The sequence below is a fragment of the Caretta caretta genome, chromosome 1, assembly GCF_965140235.1.
Source record: "Caretta caretta isolate rCarCar2 chromosome 1, rCarCar1.hap1, whole genome shotgun sequence".
NCBI classification, from domain to species: Eukaryota; Metazoa; Chordata; order Testudines; family Cheloniidae; genus Caretta; species Caretta caretta.
Genome location: NC_134206.1, coordinates 224,054,594 through 224,080,038, shown reverse-complemented (window position 1 = coordinate 224,080,038; position 25,445 = coordinate 224,054,594). Strand labels below are relative to the sequence as shown.

The 25,445-nt window shown below is 41.9% G+C and overlaps 1 protein-coding gene across 7 annotated transcripts in view; it reads left to right on the top strand.

The window, feature by feature from the left end:
* CCDC91 (coiled-coil domain containing 91) overlaps positions 1 to 25,445 on the top strand; it is a 335,516-nt gene that overhangs the window by 209,738 nt on the left and 100,333 nt on the right. For all 7 annotated transcript variants that reach the window (XM_048824193.2, XM_048824157.2, XM_075121017.1 and 4 more), the window contains 3 exons: positions 13,528 to 13,620; positions 13,791 to 13,859; positions 21,347 to 21,523. In XM_048824193.2, coding sequence (XP_048680150.2) covers positions 13,528 to 13,620; positions 13,791 to 13,859; positions 21,347 to 21,523 — 339 coding nt within the window. The remainder of the gene's footprint in view (positions 1 to 13,527; positions 13,621 to 13,790; positions 13,860 to 21,346; positions 21,524 to 25,445) is intronic.

Here is a 25,445-nt window from a genome sequence, read left to right as displayed (position 1 = left end):
ATTTTAAGGTAAGAAAATTCTCTTTCTCATAATAAGATTTTTGAGTAGTGCACAAAGAGACCTATTTTCATAAATACAGTTCTACAATTGGTAAATTGCAATTAATTTGGTTTGATATGTTTAGTATGACTGAAAAGTGAGTATCCTGAAATGACCTAATTTATAATTAACCAGAGGGAGTCATCAGACCTGTAACTGTGTATTTTTCTAATCTTAGTCAGTTCTCTCTTTAATAGGAATAATGAGGCTTTTCCCAGGACTTGTGTTATTTCCTCCTACAATTGGATTCTTCTATGAGAAACTGAAATGAAAAGGAGAATTTTGTTAAGACACAAGAACACATTTTAATTAAAGAATCTTGAAAAGCTGAGTCCAGTAGTATATTATTTCTGCTGGTGAATGAAAGACTGGATTGTTAAGTACTGTTGACCGATCCATAAAACGTTTTTCCTGAGTCTTGTCAGTGGAAAGTGGTTGTGGTTATAACTTTATTTCCAGGAAAAGTAGAGCATCTTAATTATGCACAGGTTAAAAAGAATAAATACTAGTGTGACTGAGTTTTCCTGGTCAGTTATTGACTGAAACCTGGTCCTGAGATGAAGACATTCAGCTGACTTATTACAGGGAAGGTTTGGTGATTCCCTACTGAAATGTCTTCGATTGTTGTATGCAGTATTGTTGTGGCTGTGTTAGTCCCAGAATATTAGAGAGAGAGAAGGTGGGTGAGGTAATACCTTTCATTGGACCAACTTCTGTTGGTGGGAGAAACAAAAAACTTTCAAGCTACACAGTCTCCTCTTTGGGTCTGAGAAAGGTACTAGGAATGTCACAACTAAATACAAGATTGAACAGATGATTTAGCATAAGTAATTAGCGCACATTCAAAGGACTATTCAAGGTGAAGTGGCCCATTTAACACACCTGTAATCGCAGGACGAAAAGGAGGGTTAGTGGATTACAGGTTGTAATAAACCATAAATCCAGTGTCTTTATTAAGACCATGATTTTTTGTGTCTGGCATAGTTATGAATTTAAGCTCCCAGACTCATCTTTTGAAAGCATTGTGTAGGTTCCCTTTGGGGTAAAAAGTCATTGCTTTGTGAAAAGTGTTCACCCACCTCTTCAAAATTAGGCTTTTACTACATCTCTACTATTCATGGGGATATTGAGGCTTAATTCATGAGTGTTCGTAAAATGCTTCCTCAGATGGAATTGAAAAGTAGTCATTGATTAGTTACAATGAATCTATAAATAATTTAATACTTTGTTCTGTTGAGTTGGATAGCATGTGTATTAACTTTAGTGAATGTTGCAATTTTCGTTGCAATTTTCGTTGCAATTTTGTTCTTGAATGGGTTCTCCCACAGTTTACTGTTCATACACCCCTCACATAGTCCAACATGGATGCATTGATTTTAATAGCTGTTATTCACTGATAATGTGAAGGTTAACTGTACTTACACCAGGGGTGGACAAACTACAGCCCGCGGGACTGCCACCCCTATGGCTCCGCTTGCAAAAGTGGCCAGCACCACGTCCCTGCGGCCCCGGGGAGAGGTGGGACAGCAAGCTACGTGGTCTGCCCTTGCCTGCAGGCAACTCCCCCCCACAGCTCCCATTGGCCAGGAACAGGGAATCTCAGCCAATGGGAGCTTCGGGGGAGGTACCCGCAGGCGAGGGCAGCATGCGGAGACCTCTGCCGTCCCCTCCCCAAAGGGCCACGTGGACGTGGTGCCGGCCACTTCTGGGAGTGGCGCAAGGCCAGGGCGGGCGCTGCTGCCACCCCGGAGCTGCTCCAAGTAAGCAGCACTGGGCCGGAGCCTGCACCCCGAACCGCCCCTGTACCACAACCCCCTGCCCTGAGCCCCTGCCGCACTCCTACTGCACCCCAACCCCCTGTCCCAGCCCTACATTCATGGTCCTACATGCAATTTACCCACCCAGATGTGGCCCTTGGGCCAAAAAGTTTGCCCCCCCGACTTAGACAAATAGTACCCCGAAACATCAACTGCACACAGCAGCACCTATAGCCAAATTATGGCAAATTCATTAATGGATATGTTGGAGGAGGAGGGAAAAAAGGAGCTTTCTGCCCCTCCCCCTTATAATAAGTGTACACTGAGGTGAGGTACAAGTTGTCCATATTTACAAAGCATTTCAGTTAACCTTGGACAGTTTATTCAATTTTTGATTTATAACTTGCATTTTAGGATTAATACGAATATGTTTAATGTACTTGTTTGGAACATAACTGTACAGATTTGAACTGGTTATTAGTACTTTATATATAGTGTTTGAGCTGTACAATAACTGAAAGGAAACATCTGAATTACTTCACTTATCTTGTAAATTATTTATATCATATACTTTTGCAAACCTTCTATGGTTATATATTTGCATACCTGAGAATAAACTGACATGATTCTTCAGACACATTATTTAATATAAAAAATTCTAACTGGTTATGATTGTGATTAAATCTGTTACAATATCTCCCGTGACTCTCATTTTAGGAAAAAGATTTTTTGATTTCTTTTTTACAGGAATCAAGGAAAACCAAAGGACCTCTGTATTTATATTTGAATCTGCATCAAACATTCTCCCTTTGGAACTGTTGCCCGAAGAACTTGTTGTAAGGGGGAAAATCATTGTAACTTACTTCTGAATGCCTTTTGTGTTAGGTTAAATTTCAAAAGATTCTCCTTGACCCTCTTTTAAAAAATTTTTTCACGCATTAAAAAAAAGGGGGGGGGGGGTTCCTCCCATATATTATTAGGTTTTCCCATTTGCAAAAGTTACTTTGTGACAACATTATCTTCTTTCTAGCAATGTAATATTTTACTGGAAAGACAAAATAGAGCATCTTTGCTAAATAAAATGCAACTAACTAAAAAGCAAAAATGCTAAGATCACAAGTTCTTTGCCTCTTCTCCCTTGTAGTCAAGAAATGAAATGTTTGTCTGAATTTACAAGTACACACAAGGCAATTATTTCATAGGATATTATAATTATATTCTATTATCTATAAAAACATAGTTACAAATGTCCGCTTCAAAATGTAATAGAAAATTGTAATACTGTTTTTGCCTTTCATTCAGACTGTCCCTAAGCACTTTACAAATATTCAGACCTAAAGTTTCACGCATATTAGCGGGAAAAAAAATAAAATGATGGTTTTTGCCCATGAACATAATGTGCACCCATTTGTGTGCACAATTCTGAAAATGTCTCTTTAAAGAAACTTCATAACACCACTTTAGTAAATATTAGTATATGGTGTTTTAAAGATAAACTGTAATAAAAAATTATTTGCAAAGTTCATAGTTAGTTTTGATTCATAATCAAAAAAATTATTTGCAAAATTCATACAGTGGCTGTTTCAAAGCCAGGAATAGAGACTGGAAGTCATGATCACTGATTCCTGTCTTCAGGAGCTAGACTTCACTCTCTTCCTGTAGATTAATAATTGACTTTTTTTTTTAATTCTAGAACTTTAATTATAGTTTGTGTAGTTTCACCCCAACCTAGGTTGCATCTCATTGACAGAATTCAAAATATCTAAACTGAAATTCCATAATTGGTAAGACAAAGACAAAAATGCTTGGTAGCAGTGTGACAGACAATGTAGATGTAGGCCATAATTTTTAAAAATGAGTGCCTGAAGTTAGGCTCCGGAAGTCATATTTAAGTACTTGATGGGAGATTTTCAAAGGCACAAATGGCAGACAGACACCTAATACCCATTGCAAGTCCCCCATAAGGACTTCAAGAGGTGCACTGCCTGCCAGTCTTGTACTGGAGACCGACACCCAGATCTTGTGTCATCTTCATCTGTGGGAGACCAACTCTGTAACTAAGGCCATGTCTACACTTACCGGTAGATCAGCACAACTGCAATCGATGCAGCGGGTGTCAATTTACTGGGTCTAGTGAAGACCCGCTAAATCGATGGCAGAGTGCTCTTTGGTCAATTCTGATACTCCGCCAGAATGGGCAGAGTAAGGTAAGTCGACGGGAGAGCGTCTCCAGTTGACGCAGCATGGTGCAGATGCTGCAGTAAGTCAACATAAGCTATGTCGACTCATATAACTGGAGTAATGTCACTTAGGTTGCCTTACCGCAGTAGAGTAGACAAGGCCGAAGTGTGTAATTTACCATGTCTTCTCTCACTGCACTAGAAGGAAGAGATACTTGAGCCTCCAGGCTCATCTGATGTCTCATTGTCTGCATCTTGGTACACCTGTGAGCCTGTCAAGGGTACCAAGACCAGCTTCAATGCTGCTGATCTCTGACACAGGACTCGAGGCATTTTGCCACCTTGGCTTCAGCACCACCATCTGTCATGAACCCAAGACTGGAAACTGGGAGTGAATACCTTACCTGGCACCACCAACACTGGCCTAATAAAAAGCAGCACCAAAGACCAAATTGACACTATATACTAAAGTCTTGATGATCGTGGGACTTAATCAGTAGGTGCCCACATCAGCATCTACTTTTCATTTGGTACCAATAGCCTTGACTCTGGACCTATCTCCAGGCCCAGTGCCTCTATCTCAGTAACCCAAGTCAATGCAGATGCCCATCAGAGTAAAAGGAAGGAGAAGAGGAAGCACAATTCCCCATAACAAGGACATAACCAAAAGAAAAAGAAGGAAGCACCATCCCTCTCCTCCTTTATAAGCTTCCGTCCATGAGGAGACTCGCAGACAGCACTACTGTCACCTTTTCTCCACACTTCTCTGTAACCAGACATCTCAGCATTGACTAACTCGGACTCTTCTCCATTTCAGATCCTGGTAATACCTTTAATCCTTCTGCTGGAGTGGGTGTCCACCATTGAAGCAGCTAGCCACCCCACTACATTTTTTTCCACAGTTCATCTCTGTGCCTGTATCAACTTCTCTGGTTTCAATCCAGGAGTGCCTCTGGCATATCTTCAACCCCTTCAGAGAGAAATCTAGAGAGTCCTCCAACTTGTCCTCAAACCCCATGCCATTTTCCTGTGCTTCAGATCCAGTTATCATGGAAGTATTTCATGCAGGGCCTCCCCAGCTTTTCAGATAGCCCTATATACAGGACTCCTTGAAAGTCCTGCTGTAGGCTGAGGCACAAGCACCAGCCTCAGGACTGATGTGCTCACAGGTGCCCATTTCTCATATGGCACACATGTACTCTTCTTTGACTGCACCGATACTGACCAGATCACTCAGATTTACAGGAGAGTCTTCCTATATCTGAGGAATGACATGAGACTTTCAGAGGAAATATTTGAGTCCTCTTGGGAGGAACATATGAATGGCATCTCACTGGAATATGATATTGATGTTTCACCTCCTGAGGAACCTAGACAGTTTCAGGATTTATTGTGCAAAATGTTCCTACTACTACTGACCAGCTACAAAATGGAGTCACAGCATCAGACACATCTGGTCTTCTGTCTTCTCTATTACAGATGGAGACCACAAAGAAGCTATACCTGTTAGCTATGGCCTTCGCAACGTGGCCAAAGATATTTGGCTCTTTTTTTTTTCTCATCCCCACCTGTATCTAAGTGAGCTGATGGGATGTATCCCGTACCACCTGAAGGACGTACATTTTCACTACAGCACCCTTTGACAAACTCCACGGTGGTATCTACAGCACAGAAGAGATTAAGGGGCAACAAGGCTTTTCATTCCACCCTTTCTCGCAGAGAGGGATATAAGCTGGATGCTTTTGGAAGGAGAGCTTACTTGTCCGGCCTTTTAAGTGAGCAAAAGTCGAGCTAGAATCCTTGATTGAGGAACAGAAGGAGGCAATCCTGACCTTGTTCACAAACTGTTGTATACTTGCTAAGCTGCTTACCGGTCAAGGCTGGTATCCAGATCTTTTGCAACTGACCGAAAAGATGCAGCAAGTATGTTGTTTATCTCCAGACCTCCTGTGTCAACAGGTAGGGACAGTTCTGCATTCCAACCTAGAGGCACTCCATCTTGCAGCATGAAGGAGGATAACGTGCTAACTAATGTGGACCATTTCTGCTCTGAGTGTTCAGTACATCTTCCATCAAACCAGTTGGAGCTCCATGCTGAACAAAAATGGAAAGTGTGGTATCTGGGCCACTGGTAATCGACTCACTCCATCTCGACCTGGAGTCCTTGGAGTCCTAAAGTACCTTCTACATTTTAAGACAGAGGGCTTAATCTTAGCCGGGCTAAAGGGTCATATCACAACAATATTTACTTATCATAATTACATTAAGGGCAAACTCATCTTCTTTCACCCTACAGTCTTCAGGTTCCTGGAGGGACTGGCAATTGCAGTCCAGCCATTAGGAAGCTGCTGACATGATGGAACCGAAGTCTTTTCTTAACAAAGCTGATGAGCCCTCTTTATGTGGATCTTGCACAGACCTTTCCAAAACGTTTATCAATTATAAAGGCTTTTGCCATAACAATTACATCTGCTTAATATTTGCTGGCCCCTCCACCTTTAAACTATAGTCTCCAAGGTCAAAGTCACCATGGGGCCCAGTCCCAACTTGATACATAAGGTGATTTGAGATTTCCACCTATCCCAGTATATTTCTCTCCCTGTTTGTTATTCCCCAGGCACCATTGCCACACAGGGGAAGCATGCCTCTATAGCCTAGAGATAAAGAGGGCACCCATCCTGCTTTTATCTTTAAAAAAAACAACAACAAAAAACAAACAAACCCAAGCTCTGTGTAGATGATCTAATAGGTTATTTGTAGCATATGAGAATAAATGCCACAGAAAACTCATTAAACACAGAATTTCACCCTGGATTAGTAAATGTTTCAAACACTGTTGCATTTTAGCTTGGAAAGCAGTATCCCCTGGTTTAAAAATTCATCCCTCAAGTGCCACCGCAGGATCAGCATGCCCAAGCCCCTGGTGGAGATTTGCAAAGCAGTAACTTGGATTTATGTGCACCCTTTCAGTACTACTTGTATTTAGCATTGCATTTTGATGCTCAGATTTGGACAGCCTTGCTACACTCCATATTTAGCTAAGAATTCCTTGCTCACTGTCCTTCTGGTAGAGCTCTTCTGACTAATCTCCTAAGGGTGGGAATGCAAAGAAGAAAGAGAGATTACTTACCAGGAACTGTTCTTTGAGCATCACTTCTATGTATTCACACCACCCACCCACCATCCCCTATATCTTTGAATTCTATATAGTATCAGGATGTTGTGCTTCGGGGGAAAAAGAACCAAGGTGGTTGGGAGATGCACTCCCTTTTATAGAGTAGGGTAATGACATCACCCTTACATGACGGCGTTCTTGCACCTCCCAGCAGTCACAGCTTTCAAGGTAGTTCCACAGTTTGATACCCATGCTGACATATTCCACTAAAGTGAAGACATGAAGGTGACTCTCAAAGAATAATAGCTATTGTTTAGTAATCTCTCTCCTTAATTCCATTAAATCTGTTATATTGATCCTTTTTATTATATACACCCTCATTATGAAATGTAAGGTCTGTGGCCTCAAGACCTACTTCAGAGAAAGAGAATATGCTGTATTTTATTCTGTAAACCCTTTCCCAATTACTTATTTCTCTTCAAATAATTTATGTAATTTAATAGCTGAAAATTCTTTCTACCCTGAAAAAGAAAACTAGTTGGCTGACTGTAAACATTGAAGCCAAATAAACAGTTCGGCAAGGTATTTCTCTAGCTCTAATACAAGAGAATGTGCTTTCCCAGGTTGTATAGACAGCTGTTGCAACATTTGTGATGATCTTTGAACTTCTGGAAGTTCAAATATGAAGGTATCCTTTTATGGAAGGATTATTTCACATGAATAAACATTTACATTATAATAGGAAAGGACATTAATAGGAAAGAAGGATGTGGAAAAATTGGAAAGAGCCCAGCGGAGGGCAACAAAAATTATAAGGGGCCTGGAGCACATGACTTATGAGGAGAGACTGAGGGAACTCGTATTATTTAGTCTGCAGAAGAGAAGAATGAGGGGGAAATTGATAGCTGCTTTCAACTAGCTGAAAGGGGGTTCTAAAGAGGATGGATCTAGACTGTTCTCAGTGGTAGAAGGTGACAGAAGAAGGAATAATGGTCTCAAGTTGCAGTGGGAGAAGGTTTAGGTTGGATGTTAGGAAAAACTTTTTCACTAGGAGGGTGGTGAAGCACTGGAATGGGTTACCTAGGGAGGTGGTGGAACCTCCTTCCTTGGAGGTTTTTAAGGTCAGGCTTGACAAATCCCTGGCTGGGATGATTTAGTTGCGGGTTGGACTAGATGACCTCCTGAGGTCCCTTCCAACCCTGTTGTTCTATGATTCTATGACATGCTAAGTTATTCACAAGAAGTGTCTGGCCTTGGCAAAGTTATGATATATTTCTTATGTAAATATTTTGGGATTTTTAAAAAATATTCTATTTATAATGTATTGGATAAAGTCTCAGTGAAATCTATCAGTCATTAATCTGCATATTGAAAGAATGCCAAGTACATACCGAAAAGTAATGTGTTTATTTCCACTATATAGACAAGTTAATGTACAAAATTATCCGCACAGTGTTATATTCACAAAAGATTGATAATGATTTTTTTAAAAGTGTTTTATACCTGGAGAGAAAAATAATGTTCAACAGAAGTCCCCAAAGTTTACCAACTTTACAGGAATTCCATAGAATTATAAGAATATAAGAATGGCCATACTGGGTCAGACCAATGGTCCATCTAGCCCAGTATCCTGTCTTCCAACAGTGGCCAGTGCCAGATGCTTCAGAGGGAATGAACAGAATAGGACAAATATAGAATGATCCAACCCTGTTGTCCAGTCCCAGCTACTGGCAGACAGTTACTGTAATCAAAGATTGTAAGTCATGTGAGCAATAGCTTTTTACATTCATGGTTTAATCTCTCTTATTAGGTAGATTGGTTTTCTTTATTTATGAGAATTGGTGGAATTTTTAAATCTGTGTGGGTATTTTTAAACCACCTGTCACTGTAGTAGCCAATCACTAGCAATTCAGGGTAGTAACAAACTGAAAACTATAAGGATTAATTGTGGGGGGAAAAAGTTGTTAGTTTTCAGAGATCATCTCTAGGATCAGCATCTTGCAAGTTGCCCTTATTTTCTCTTTTGGTATCTTGCATGATTGTAATCCTGGAACTGTTTTCTAAACAATAAATTCCAATTCTCATACAGTGAATTGAATCAATGCATACTTCAGTATCATTTCAAAGGAATTTTAATAGAATTTTGTGGGTTTTCTTTTTAACATTCTATGTATTTGGGTCCAGTGTGATGCTGTTAGAAAAACCTGTGGCATTTCTGTATTTGAAACATGACAGTTGGTGCCAAAGAGTAATTAACTATCTAAGATTTTAATGCTGTCATAGAGATTATCATCTAGAAGAATGAATTTTGCCATTCTATATAGAGTATATATTATATGAATCAGAGGTTGTTTCCTCCATTGACTGATGTATCCAAGAAAGTCTTCCATATGGATCTGATCAGAAGCTCACTGAAGTCAATGAGGGTCTTTCCATTGACTTCAGTGGGCTTTGATTCATGCCCTATATTTGGGTCAGTATCTGCATGTATGTCTAGGTCCTTTTTGCACCAATAGATGTTCTTTTAAATGAACTCAGACTGACAGATGTTCATCTTGGGCAGGTTAGGGGACATAAAAAAGACTTATTTTCAGTCCCACTGTAGTCAATTAACTAAGGAAGCATAAAGCAGATTGTCAAATGGTTTTTGTTTGTGGGGCAGTGTTTCTAAGTGGTCGGGGCATAGGCACTTGGACCTGCAGAAGGGGGCTTTTTGTAGAGGAGCCCAGGCGCCCCCACTCCACTGGGCTCCAGCCCAGGGCCCTGATAGAGTGACAAAAGGGTCTGACACCCAGGAGTTCCTTAAGGCTGCCTTTGTTGTGCCACTTCCCACCACCAAGCCATTGTCCAAAGCTTGCAATCTGTACCAGAAAAGAATGGAGGGGATCAGCTCACCCCTTGGCACTTCTTTGTGGCTGGGCATGCTGTGCTCTCTACACCTAGGGGTGGGGGTTGCATCCTCTCAGGCCTTGGCCTTCCAACCAGGTCAGTTCCAACTTTGTCCCCTTCAGGGGTAATCCATAAACAAAACATGGGGAAACAACACAAATAACCTGGGTTAATATGTGGAAAGGGAAAATGCCTTCCTCTTTGGGTCTATCAGAAGCAGGTCCTACCTTCCTCCCAAGAGGGACCTTCAGATAGTTGCTGATGGGGAAGATCTTGCTCTCCCTCAGGCTTTTCCTCAGCAGCTACAAGGTAAAGGTCCTATCTTTTCCCTGGCCTTCCCACAAGTGAGCTGTTCTACTCCCTTTTATTCCTCCTCTTATCCGTACATCTCTTGCAGGTGTGGCAGGGCAGTGCTGGCTGAGCCCAGAGCAGCTCCTTAACCCGTTGTCATCCAGGCTGGTGTTTGTGTACCCCATCACACTAATAAACAAAATCTACTTATTGTTTCATTTTGAATACTGAGCATTGGTTGTTGGAAAAAATAAAAAGTGATATTTTAAGACAGCCTGACCATGAAGGTTAATATCTGAAAATATGACCCGGCAGTGAAAGTTAGAATACACATCATAAATCTATAAATTACATAGGGAGGTTGTGAAATCTCTGTAATTGGAGGTTTTAAATAACGGATTAGAAAAATATCTGTCAGGGATGGTCCAGATAGTATGTAATCCTGTCTCTGTTCAGGTGACTGGACTAGATGACCATTTGAGTCCCTTCTGGTCCTACATTTTTATGATTCTATAAATTAAGTTTAATTTTTATGTGAATTTCACTGCTAGGACAGGTGTTTTTCATTTAAATATGTCTGCTCCATTCAGAAAGAACCGTTTTAAGTAAGTTCACAAAGAAATGCCTTCTTGAATGTTTGTGGTACAGAAATTGCATTTTACTTTGTTTTATAAAGCAGTCTACATTTTTGTATTCTCTTCTTCATATATAAAAATGTCTCATAATACCATTGCAGCTTGATAATAGATTTCATGCTGGTATTAGACAAACTCATAAATAAAACATTAGTAGATTTTATGCTGTAGATCAGAGGTGGGCAAACTACAGCCTGCAGGCCACATCCGGCCCGTGGGAACGTCCTGCCCGCCCCCTGGGGGAGGGTAGCCCCCGGCCCCTCCCCCGCTGTTCCCTCTTCCCCGCAGCCACACCAGCAGCACAACTTGCACCCACCCACCTCCCATAAGCCTGTCCTGCCGCTCTGAGGGGCATGGAAAGGGGGTGGGGGTGTTGAATAAAGGGCAGGAGGTCCCGGGGGGGGCAGATGGGGTGGAAGTTGGGGGGGAGGGCTGTCAGGAGACAGGGAGCAGGGGGGGTTGGATGGGGGTGGGGTCCTGGGGAGGCAGTTAGGGCTGGGGGTCCTGGGAGGGGGCGGTCAGAGGATGTCATAAATATAAAGGGAAGGGTAATCACCTTTCTGTATACAGTGCTGTAAAATCTCTCCTGGCCAGAGGCAACATCCTGTTTCCTGTAAAGGGTTAAGAAGCTCAGCTAACCTGGCTGGCACCTGACCCAAAGGACCAATAGGGGACAAGATACTTTCAAATCTTGGGGAGGGGAAGGCTTTTGTTTATGCTCTTCATTTACGTGGTAGTTCTCTCTTGGGACTGAGAGAGGCCGGACAGAAATCCATCTTCTCTAACCCATCCTAATCCAAGTCTCCAATATTGCAACCAGTATAGGTAAGACAGGCAAGGCGGATTAGTTTCTTTTGTTTTATGTGAATTTTTCCTGTGTTAAGAGGGAGGTTTATTCCTGATTTCTGTAACTTTAAGGTTTTGCCCAGAGGGGAATCCTCTGTGTTTTGAATCTGAATACCCTGTAAAGTATTTTCAATCCTGATTTTACAGAAATGATTTGTACCTTTCTTTTTTAATAAAATCCTTCTTTTAAGAAACTGACTGATTTTTTCCATTGTTCCAAGATCCAGGGGTTTGGGTCTTTGATGATTTTGTAACCAATTGGTTAGGATATTATTCTCAAGCCTCCCCAGGAAAGGGGGTGTGTAGGGCTTGGGGGGATATTTTGGGGGAAGACGTCTCCAAGTGGTCTCTTTCCCTGATTCTTTGTTTAAAACGCTTGGTGGTGGCAGCGCACTGTTCAAGGACAAGGCAAAGTTTGTACTTTAGGGAAGTTTTTAACCTAAACTGGAAAGAATAAGCTTAGGGGGTCTTTCATGCGGGTCCCCACATCTGTACCCTAGAGTTCAGAGTGGGGAAGGAACCCTGACAGGGGACAAGGAGTGGAGGGGGTTGGATGGGTCGGGCGGACCTGTCAGGGAGCAGGGGTGTGGATAGGGGGCGGGGCAGTCAGGGAACAGGGAGATGGGGGGGTTGGATGGGGGGCGCTCCTGGGAAGGGGCGGTCAGGTGTTCTGAGGGGAGCAGACGGGGGCAGGAAGTGGGATAGGCCCTCCATACTGTTTCACAACCCCAATGTGGCCTTCAGGCCAAAAAGTTTGCCCACCCCTGCTGTAGAGTTATATATTTAGGACTATCCATGCTTAAAGGTAAGCTTGTGCTTATGTGTTTGCAAGGTGAGGGCTTTATAGTCAGTATATTTTTAACTAGTACATTGTTATAAATTTATTTCATGTATTTGTTTTGGTCTTATGAAATGTTATTTTTTACTGATACTGTACATGTGATTTCAAGTTACTATAATCGTCACTTAAACAGCATGTGCTTAGGTTTACTGATTTACTAGCCAGTTGTCTTGACAAATACACGTGGCATCAATATTTTCCATTAATAACTTTTAGATTTTCATCACAGCTCAGACTTTTTAAAAGGCAAACCACGTCTTGTGCATGCTTTACTTGGTTTCTTGAAAAACATAGATGAAAGGATTATAATAAGAAACAGTGATGACAGATTATATAAGCAGACATAAAGTACTTGGTCACTTATTGTCAGCATTCCCTGTCTCCTTGAAAAATGTTTTAAATTACAAGAAAATTGGAATAAAGCAGCAATTTTTGCTCTCATCTTCTGACCTTAAAACTGTATGGGGTCTAAATTGGTTGTATAGATATGAGCATTTATAGTTGCTCTCTTTCACATAGATTTATATTCAAATTAAAGTTAGCATATCCACATTTTGTTAAATTCTACATATGTATTTAAATAAATACGCATTAAGTAATTTTGCCATGGCTATGTTCATAGGTTTTGTAAGAATAATTATTATCTGGGTGGCATAACCCAACTTATTAATATAATTTTTATTTTATTTTGTGTACATAAGTTTGAGGAAAAATAATAGAAAATTATTAATTTATCAGATATATTTCATGTTACTCGTAGTGCCCTTCATTGCTGCTGGTATTAAGGAACTTACCTGTATGTAGTTTAACCAGTTCTAGCTTTTCCACTGGTCATATACGCAAAATTCATGTCTAGTTAAGTGTTTCATCAACTCCTTTTTCTTGTGGTACTACGAGGCTAAGGTTGCAATAATAAGATTATTTTCTCTTATAGCATCAGAGACTTCTTGATATGCTGGATACAGAGAAAGAAGTGTTAGCACAAAAAGTAGAAGAAGCTTTGATGCAACAATCACAGAAACATAAGGTAATGCTTTGAGTACATCAAGTGCTTGATCCTACACTACAGAAGTCAATAGGAGCTTTGCTATTTACTTTAATGGGAGTGGGATCAGGTTCTAAATATTTTGAGTGTTTGAACCAATTTCTACCCACTCCTCATATGCGGTGTTACAACTTTATTTTACATATTGGCAGGAAGCACTGGAAAAATGTTTGGAGGAACAACAGAATAGAAGTAAAGAGGCTTTGGCTGCTGCTGCTAAGGTAATTCTAATTAAATAGTAGATATACAACATAAATACCACGTGTTTCGTTTTAGGAGTGTCATGTTCAGGAATTGGGTTCTGATTCTAAGACTAGATCCATGAAAGTCCAGGTCCACTAAATATGTATGATTTAACTACTTTTACAAAGGGACATAATTATACAAATCATCAGGACTCCTATGAGATTAAGAGGCTATCATGGAAATCTGCTAACCACTGATGCAAAATATTATTTCTTATATTCTACTAATGAAAATAGCACCAGTATTCATTTGCCTTTTTCATGATGTTGAGTCATTGGGTTATTACAGTATAGTTATTCGTGGTATCTAAACAAAACAATCTGTTTTCATAATGTCCAGCGGCCGCACTGGTGTTTTGTTTTTTATTTCAAGAACAGATACCTGAGTCGTCATTGCATTTGTCAAGAACTTAACATTGTGTTTTATTTAATATTTTACAACAGAAATGTCATTTCCAGAAGAAAAACCTAAGTATGTGTGAGTTAATAGTCTAATATGTATCCTATATCCTTAGTAGAAAATTTTAAAAGTAGTGACAAAATATTTCATTCAATTAAATTTAATCTATTTAAACTGTCCTATGTGATTCAATGTATATTGTTTTTAATAAAAAGTTTACATTTCACCTTTTCTGTCTGATTTGTTTAGTGCTTTTCATTCATGAATGCCTTGGACACAGTAAAATTATCAGATAAGGGAATTAGGTGATAATTTCTAGGCTATATTTGCATATCAAATCTTGGTATATAATCCAGCACAAAAGTCAGGTATCTTTATGGACAAAATAATTGCCTATCTTTTAAGACTCTGGGAAAATCTGTAACACCATATGTCAAGAAACAGACACAATTGATTTGGCCCCAGTCTATTACAGGATCAAAAACACCTGGTTTTCTCTGGTGATCCACATATGTAATTTGCCTGCTGGTTGATAGTGGTTACCTGTGGCTAGTTGTCAACTCTCTTGAATCTCAAGGCTGTGGAACTTAATATTTGAGTCTGGAAGGTTAATAAGACTCTCTGGAACACCTGTGCCTTTATTCCACTCTTAGGCCACTTCTTTTCCTTCATACTTATAGGGAAAGATATATTCATTTTATCTTTAAATTATTTTAAAATTAATAATTGGAAAAGACTGAAGTGCTATATTGAACCACAGAACAAAAGTTCATATGCAAGCTTTTTCCACATTGCCCTACTCATATGCCTCAACCCTGGCCTGGAGACACCGCCTCTGGGGTTGAGAGGCTCGTTTAGTCCCCATTCTTCGAGTAGTAGTATCACTGTGGGTGCTCCACTGTAGGTGTGTGTCCATCCCTCTGCTGCTGGTTGGAGAAGTTCGGTAGCAGAGTCCGTCCAGCCTGTGCATGCGCTGTTCCCCGGGCTCTGCCATGAGATTAGCCAGGGTTCATTGGCAAACCCTCCTCAGTCTCCATTGCTCCTGGCTAGAGACAATGCTTTAGCTGTTCGTTAGCAGATTGGTAACCTCTTTAGAATTGTTAACTGTTAGCTACATTTGAAGCTTCTTTTTCTTTTCTTCATTTATCTTTTATTTGGCTGCTGCCTTAAAAAAAAAAGGGGGGGGGGGAAGGGGGTAGGACTTGGTTCTTTCTTCATCCCCCTGTCAGGGGACCCCCCTGGACAGAGCCTGGCTCTCTGGGCTTCAAGAAGTGTCTCGGTTGCAAGGAATCTATCCCAGTGACTGATGGACACTCAGTGTTACTGTTGCCTGGGAGAGAAACACATCCAACAGAAATGTGGTTTGGTCCAGCAACTGAAGCCCAGATCCAGAAAAGAAAGAGAACTGAGGCTCAAAGTCCTACTCATCGAGGCAGCCCTTCAGTGGTCCCCCAGTCAGTGAGAAATCTCATTACAACCGTCTACTTCAAAGGGAGGTGAGCCCAAGTAGATGTCCATGAGCCACTAATGTTAGGCCTCTAAGAAAAGGGCCATTGGTTCCCACAATGAGTCCTGATTGAGCTGAAAATGATCTCTGAGTCACACCAGAAGCTAGTGGACATTTTACATTCTTCTGCCTCTTCCAGAGTAGGGTTTCCCTAGGGGTGCCCCTGGAACTGGGGTACCACAGAGCCCCCCCTTGACCCACCAGACTGGGCTCCCTTTACACTGTACTGCTTTGGCCAGCCTGCCATGCCCTCTCCCAGATTCCAGCATACGTACAGGTAGGACACACCCAGTTGCAGTACATACAGACCGCTGTGATCAGCTCTGCATGAGGAGGCTACAGCTAAGGAACTGCTCAGCTGCTCAAGTGCACCCCCACTCTGGAGTGTAAACCCAAAATTATACTGTCTTATGCTGCACAGAGATCTGTACACCGTAAGCTCATGAAATTTGCTCCCTCCCTCAATGTGGAGAGGAAATATACAACAGCTTTTTGCTTCAAGTTATGACTCCCACACAGTGGTTTGTGATAAATCAAAACCAAATATATTAACTACAAAAGATAGGCTTTTAAGTGAATTATAAGGGATACAAACAGATCAAAGCAGATTATCTAGCAAATAGAAACACAATCTATGCTTAATATACTAAAGAGATTGGATATAAGTAGCATATTCTCACCCTAAATGATTCAAGCACGCCTCAGAGATTCTTAAGGGGCCAGATGCACTTGCTTACAACTTAAAAACCCCAAGTATTCCTTTCACAGACTAAAATCCTGTTTAGCCTGGGTCCAACACTTCCTCCCGCAGTTCAGTCTTTGTTCCTCAGATGTTTCCCAGAGTCTCTTTGGGTGGGGAGTTAGTGAAGAACCACAATGATGTCACTCTCCTGTCTTAAATAGCTTTTGCATATGGCAGGAGCCCTTTGTCTCCAAACTTCGTTCTCACTCCAGTCAATGGAAAAACTTTGGTATTCCAAGATGGAGTCCAGTACCAGGTGACTTGGTCACATGACCCAATAGTGTCATGGCAGCCCTGAGTCAGAGGCTGTTTACTGTGTCCTCAGGAAGATCCTCAGGTGGGAGATAAGATCTTCTCAGGCCTATTGTTCTCCCTAATGGTTCATTGGGTTGAATGGGCCCTTCCCAGCCAGCCATCTAGACTGACTTTTGCCTAGTGGGCGTTCCCCAGGTGTAAATACAATTGTAATACAGATACATTGTCAATATTCTTAACTTCAGATACAAAAAGTATACATGCATACAAATAGGATAATCATATTCACTAAATCATAACCCTTCCAATGATATCTCACATGACCTATCTTGCATAAAATACATCAGAATTATGCCATAATCATATCTCATATATATAATATCACTGTTAAGACTATGGGGTGCAGTGTCACACTCCCTATTAGCAAGGCACTCTTGAACCCAGCCAAAATCATATGACAGATCCCCACGTCGGTCCCACCAACATGTAAGCAGGCTAAGGAAAAAGTATTGCATGCTGATGAAAGACATGGAGTTTCTCTTCTCCCACTCGCCTCCCACTTGATCATAGTGGATGCAGTCAACTCAAAGGGCCTCCAACACCATTTTAAATCCACCCCCTATGACTGAAACTGGAAGTGACGGGATCTTTTTGGCAGAAAAACATACTCCTTAGCTGCTCTCCAGTTCTGTATTGCAAACTGTCAAGCCTTACTGGTGAAATACGATTATCAGAATTACTTAAAACTGAACTCCTTTATTGAGCAACTCCCAGATTCTCGTAAGGAACAATTGAAGGCCAATGTCCATGAAATCCAACTGGTGGCTAAAACATCTCTCCAGTCTGCACTTGATGCAGCTGATACAGCGGCATGTTTCATCTTGACTGCCATCATGATGAAATGAGATTCTTGGTTTCACCTATCCAGCTTCTCAAGTGAGGGTCAAAGAACTGTAGAGGCCCTTCCTTTTGAAGGGACAAAGCTGTTTGTGGAAAAGACTGACACCTCTCTCCACACCTTAAAAGACTCCAGGGCTACTCTTCAATCCTTCAGGATCTTCACATTGGATATAAGAGAAAGTATAGCCTTCAGCCATCATTTAAACCCCACTCATCACAATATCTATCTCAGAGGTCATATGAACCTCCGAGGAAGAAGTCCAGGTTCCCTAGGTGGAAATCATTGTGTTTGCAACCCATTTCCTCTCAACCTTCTACCTCAAAGCAACAGTTTTGACGGATTGGTCAAAGTGCCCATAGAACATTCTCCACAACATCACCTGATCCTGGAAAACCTCACCCCTCCCTTTGCATGCTGTCTCACCCCATTTTGCAGCACCTGAGAGTAGATAAGCTTCGGCAAATGGTGGTTGTTGGAGATCATTCGAGATGGGTGCTCCGTCCATTTCACCCTCCCCAAACACCTTTCCCCGTCCTCCTTCAGAGACTCTTCTCACAAGAACCTATTACGAGAGGAGCTGTAGAGCCAGTGCCCACACACCGAAGAGGCACATTTACTTTTGCTACTTCCTGATTCCTAAGAAAAAAGGAGGTTGGAGACCCATACTAGATCTCAGAGTACTCAACAAATTTGTCAAGGCTCAGAAATTCAAGCTGGTCACATTAGCAATAATGATTCCAGCATTAGAAAAAGGAGACTGGTTCTCAGTCCTCGACCTTCAGGATGCATATTTCCACATCTCAATCATACCGAGTCACAGATGGTACCTCAGGTTTATGCTAGACCGAGGCCACTACTGGCACTCCCTTTTGGCCTCTCATTGGTCCCCAGAATATTCTCCATGGTTCTTTCAATAGTGGTGGCCCATTTACACTCACAGGGTCGTAATTTTTCCTGACCTAACTGATTGTCTTCTCAAAGTACTTTCCTTTGCCAACACCCATACCACACCGGATCTATTCCGGAATCTGGGCCTTCAAATCAATGCACAAAAATCAACATTAACATTTGTACAGAGGCTAGAATTCATAGGAGCCGACCTTGACTCTTTCATGCGAGGCGTTCCTCCCACATCACAGATTCCTCAGCCTCTCCATGCTTCTAGAGACAGTGCAATCCAGACCACAGATTTCAACCAGACACTGCCTCCAACTTTTGGGGCATATGGCCGTGGGCACATTGGTTATCGTTCATGCCAGACTGCACATGAGATACCTTCAAGCATGGTTCGGTTCCGTTTACAGACCAGACAGAGACAACATAAACTACTATTGATGCCCACCAAGATCAAACAATCCTTGGATTGGTGGAAAGACCCAATAAACAACTGCATGGGAATCCTCTTTGTTGGGCTTTCCCCATCGTTACTCCTGACCATCAGTGCATCCGTCATAGGATGGGGCATACATCTCAACGATCTCACACTGCAGGACAAATGGTCTCCATCAGAGACGTGCCTTCACATCAATCTACTCGAACTCTGAGTGGTCAGAAATGTGTGCTCACTTCCTCCTGCTGATCAAAGGCTCACACACAAGTCATGATGGACAATATGGTCTGCATATATTACATAAACCGACAAGGAGGCAACTGATCACCCTTTCCATGCTTGGAAGCATTAAAGCTATGGAGCTGGTGCAGTTCCCACAATATCACAATATCAGCAGCCTACGTACCGGGAGCACACAACACGACAGTGGATAGTCTTAGCCACAAACTGCCACATGACCACCAATGGGAGATTTGATGATACTCCATGACATATTCTGACAATGGGGGCCACCAACAATAAACTTGTTAGCCAGTTACCAGAACAAAAAATGTCTACAGTACTGCTCCAGAGCAGAGATCGGATGCACATCATGAAAGACTCTCTCTTCGTCTCGTGGGACAAGGGCTTTCTTTACACCTTTCCCCCATTCCCTCTATTACTGAAAGCTCTCTTGAAAATAGAGAAAAAGCAAACATCATACTGATCGCTCTCTCCTGTCCCAGACAGACACGGTATCCTTACCTGTCACAGCTGGCACTATGTCCGCCAATGACTCTTCCAATCACTCCTTATCTTCTATCACAGCACAAGAGGCGCATTTTCCATCCCAACCTGAGAATACTGAAGATCTGAGGACATTCAGAAAGTGTTACTACATAGCAGAAAAGAAGCTACCTGTTGTACCTACCTACAGACGGGGACTAGATTTTGAATCCGGTGCCAGCCCTAAGGTGTCATGCTAGATATAGCCCCTCTACCTATAATCCTAGATTATCTGTTGACTCTCAAGAAATCAGGACAATCTATTTACTTGCTAAAAGTAGACTGAGCATCAGTTGCAACCTTCTACCAGCAGATAGAAGGGTACTCAGTTTTTCCCACCTGACTACAAAGAGGTTTCTCAAAGGCATAGTGAATGTGTTTCCTCAATCCAGACATCCTACCCCCACAATGGGATCTCAACCTAGTGTTAAAAGGACTGACCAGACTTCCATTTGAACCCATGGCCTCTTGTTCTTTAACGCACCTTTCCATGAAGACAGCATTCCTAATCGCCATCACCTCTGCAAGAACGAAAGAGGAGATAGCGGCTCTGACAGAGCATTGCTCCTTTACGGTGTTCTTCCCTGGACAAAGTCACACTTAGACTACATCCAAAGTTCACTCCCAAGGTGACTTCCATATTTCACATGAATCAACTCATTTACTTTCTGACCATTTATCCCAAACTTCATCAGGATAATAGGGAAGCCATCCTCCATACACTGGACGTGAGGACAGGACAAGAATTTTTAGAAAATCTGAGACTCTTCCTCTTCCTCTCCATTGCAGATAGGTTAAAAGGCACATTGATTTCAGCTTAAAGACTCTCCAAATGCGTATGTAACTGTATCAAACTCCATTATCCAATTCATAGCACAAATTCCCATCTCCAATATGCACTCATTCTATGAGATTGGTCTCCTCGGCAATCACCTTCTCCAAGGGTATCCCTATATCAGAAATCTACAGAGCAGCTACCTAGGCATCTGCGCATACCTTCACAGAACACTGTGCCATCCTGGGGGACTCTACCATAGATGACAGTTTCAGTACTATCATCTATCACAGACTCAATTCCGAAGCCCCAACCTCCAGCGAGGGGCACTGCTCAGGAGTCACCTACAGCGGAACACCTATAGGGACACAACTCAAAGACGAGGAAGTTACTCACCTTGTGCAGTAATGATGGTTCTTCAAGATGTGTTTCACTATGGGTGCTCCTCCACTCCTCTGTTTCAGAGTTTCTTGTCATTGACTCTGCAGTAGAGAAGGAACTGAGGACGTCGGCCAGCCTCATGGCTGAGCACAGGGAGCAGCACGTGCAGGCTGAACAGACACTGCTACCGAAGTTCTCCAATCAGCAATTCATTTTTTATTAACTAACAAATAGCCATGGTAATATTTTTGGGGGCATTATGGTCCTAGGCCCAGATGTGCACTAGTGATATAGAAGTGAAAATGTCTGCTGCTGTTATATCGCATAAGCCTGCCAATCCTTCTAAATGAAGTGATTCAGGCATTCAGTATTTTTTGTCATTCACTTTTGCTTTATTTGTTTCAAAGATTGAAAAAGAAGTAATGCAAGAGGCCATTTTAAAAGCAGTTGAAGAGGAAAGGAGAAACATGGAGAAAACTCATGCAGAAGAAAGAGAAATATGGCAGGCCGAATGTTCCAAAGACAAAGAAAAGATTGCTCAGGCTGTTCAGGAGGCTGTGCAAGAGCAAAGAAAAACCAGTCAAGTGAGTACATTTTACCTTTGCATAGAGCTGTTTGTGTTTTTTTATTGTTTCAAAAGCCTGGTTTAAACTCCTCTGAATGACTACATAATGTTTAGTTAGAGCCTTTAAAAATGTAAACATTCAGTTTTGATCAAAACATGTATACGGTTCTAGGCACTTTAACAGCATATTAATTACCATAAATATGTCTGTCTTTTGTATTCTCAGGACATGAAGTATCTTGTATTTATACTTAGAATTCAACATCAGATTTGTCTTTCTTTTACAATTGGTTAGAATTCCAGTGTCTCATTATTTATACACTAATTATTCTAAGATACTATATAGAATGAAGACCGAGAAAGCAATGGAGATTGGATGAGAAAACCAGTGACTAGTGAGACTTTTCTAGAGAAATTCTTAAGCGATATTAATGCTCCAATGAGGGTTGAGTATGTGTTACTTATACAAGCTGAAACAGAGTCTTTCCCAACCATGCTTTAAAGGAGATAATAGCAACTACAAATTAAATATGTTGCAATAATGGTTATACATTCTTCCGAAAACCATGTTGTCTCGTCCATTATAACATCCTCTTTTTTCAGTAAGCAGCCAAGAAATCCACTGGATTGTTGGCATCCTATTTTGATATTGGTCCAAAATGTCCAAAGAATGGCTTTGAGCAAAATGAATTTAATTCAGATGTTGAATTTCTAACTTTTTACCATGATTTTGTAAACCCTACATAAGCAAAAACAAAAACATTATCATTTAAAGCGTAACAGACTTTAGCAAGTCACAGCAAGTCTACAGAACATCTGTTAAGAAACAGGATGCATTTTCCCTCCATACATTCTCCTCTTTCAGTTTAACTGGATACTGTATTCTTCTTCATTTCCTACCCTAAAGCAGTGCAAAATTATGTGTTATGCTATTAAATAAACTGGTAAATAAAGTGATTCCTGTATTATGTGTCCATAATTTGTATATGTTTGGATAAACGACACTAGTAAATAAGATATCACTATAATAAAATTCTGGAAGTCAAACAAAAATGTTTTTCCTGCTGAACTAATCTGGGCATGTCACATAGAAATTAACAGTTTATAACCGGTAGATGTTAGGTGAAGCTTTAGTTTATCATATTGGTCAACTGAAAGTCAGGTGGTACATCTGGCACATCTTGCAGATTATCTATTAGGACAGGCAATTAGTTTGCTAACATTGTGTGTCTGACCATAAGCTTACAAAGCAGAATCATATTTGACATTCAAGTTATTCTATCATTGTGCTTTATTCTTTTGGCAGACACAAGCAAAATTTTATTTTCTTGCAATTGCTGTTTACAAAGGATAACTCACTTAAGTATTTATTTCCAAGATGGTAAAAAGTAAAATGTATAAACAATCTGTAAGCACCTAGATCAGAGGTGGGCAAACTATGGCCCGCGGGACCGTCCTGCCCAGCTCCTGAGCTCCTGGCCGGAGAGGCTAGCCCCTGGCCTCTCCCCCGCAGCTACGCTGCTGTGCAGGCAGCACGGCTTGGGCCCGCCCATCTCCCAGGCTCTCCAATAAGCCTGTCCTGCCACTCTGAGCGGCATGGTGAGGGGGGAACAGGAGGTCCTGGGGGGCAGTCGGGGGACAGGGGGCGGTCAGATGGGGCGGAGTTTCGGGGAGGAGGGAGGTCAGGAGACAGGAAGCAGTGGGGGTTGGATGGGGGTGGGGTGTTGGGGAGTCCCGGGAGGCGGGGACAGGGAGCGGGAGGGTGTTGGGTCCTGGGGGGACAGTTAGGGATGGGGGTCCCGGGAGGGGGCGGTCAGGGGATGGTAGATGGGTCGGGGGTCCTGGGGGCCCTGTCAGAGGGCAGAGATGTGGATAGGTGTCGGGGCAGTCAGGGGACGGAGCGGGGGGGTTGGATAGGGGATGGGGTCCCGGGGGGGCGGTCAGGGCAGGGGTCCCCGGAGCGGGCGGTCAGGAGACAAGGTGGGGGGGGTGTTGGATGGGTCAGGGGTTCTGAGGGGGGCAGTTAGGGGTGTGAGAAGTGGGAGGGGGTGGATGGGGGTGGGGGCCAGGCTGTTTGCAGAGGCACAGCCTTCCCTACCCAGCACTCCATACCATTTCGCAACCACGATGTGGCCCTCGGGCCACAAAGTTTGCCCACAAAGTTTGTAAGTGCAGGAGACAGAAATTTCTCTGTGACTGGCAAATATATCTAGAATCCAGTACTAGGAAAGATCAGCATGAATATCACTGACAAACCCACTTCTTTTGCTTAGCTTTCTGAAATTAACAGCAAGGGAAAGAAATAACATAGCCTATATGCTGAGAAATACAAATATATTTGAGTACACTTTTTCATAAATTTGGAAGGTGTTCAAATATCATGGTGGTGAATGTGATATGAAAAACGTAGATACATATAACCATAGAGATTTTTATCGTGTTTTAATTTAATATGAAGAAATAGTCCAAACTGCAAACTACAAGAAGGAAGAGAAATGAAGCATGTCAGTGTTAAGGACATGGAGCATTTCTGCCCTAGCACAATAGTCTGCAAAAACAGAAGAAAAAAAGCCAATATAGACATCTCCTGTATTTAAGGTGAATAGCAATGAGACTCTATAGCATGGAATCATGACCCTAGCAGTGATGATTGAAAACAGTGCGAGAAGCTGAAGACATTTGTAAAACTCTGAAACTTCCCGTGGGATAAAAATCCACCTAGAAGTAGAGGACAGCTGAAACAAATTTTGATGTCAGAAAGTCAACCCAGAGCAAGACAATAGAATCAAAAACCCAGAAAAATCCACAACTAGCCATGAAGATCAAGGAGATTGTGCAGTTGGGCGTAGACACAGGGTTAACAATGGAAAAACAGAAATTCAGTTTGTCTTAAAACTGCCCAGGACCAAGAAAAAGAACTTCAGTCAATGCCATGCAAGTTAAAAGCTGAGAAGATATATACAAATGTGAAATGCTTAGAAGCAAATATGGATTAACTAGAATGTCTGGCAAAGGAAAAGAACCTTGTCATAAAACATTTCTGCAACATGTTTGAATGCTCCAAAAATCAATGGGGTATTGTAGTACTGGAGTAGAAACTATATGTAAGAAAGATGTATTAGATTTGCATATGAGGGGGAGTAGCTCTACGCAGTATCTGTAAAATTCCAGAAAAGCTAATGAGATAAAATGTGAGTAGTGAGGATCATACAGTATAGATATAAACCCCAAGTCTTAAGAGTACAACTATGTTGATAAGGTTGTACTACTGGCTTCAGGAAAAAACATACCAGGGCCCTGGATCCTTGTATCAGTCTCTTTGTTTTGAATGGGGAACTGAAGATTAAATGGTTTATTACATAGGAAATCAAAAAGTTGTTATTATGGAGTATTGTATTCAGAGAATTTGGAGGAAATTGCAAAAGTTCAAGGAATTCATAGAAAACCTAAAATAAAGTCAGTCAGTTACAATATTTATTCAAACTGCCAATTTGAGGGAAACTGTGAGTGTGGGCGGGAAGAAGGTTACCGCGTGGAGGGACACCGGAGCACAAGTGTCAGCTATCCATGCTTCCTTAGTGGACCCCAATTTAATCAACCCAGAGATCCAAGTGACGATTCAACCCTTCAAGTCCAACTCTTTCAATTTGCCTACAGCCAAGTTGCCTGTCCAGTACAAGGGCTGGTCAGGAATGTGGACTTTTGCAGTCTATGATGATTATCCCATCCCCATGCTGTTGGGGGAAGACTTGGCCAATCATGTGAAGCAGGCCAAGAGGGTGGGAATGGTCACCCGCAGCCAGGCTAAACAAGCCGTGAGGCCTAGCTCTGTTCCGGAAACTTCTATCAGGACCCAGTCAGAGGTGATGGACCTGGACCCCAGGCCAATGTCTGCAACAGCAGTAGTGGATCCAGTCCCAGAGACCCAGACGGAACCAGTC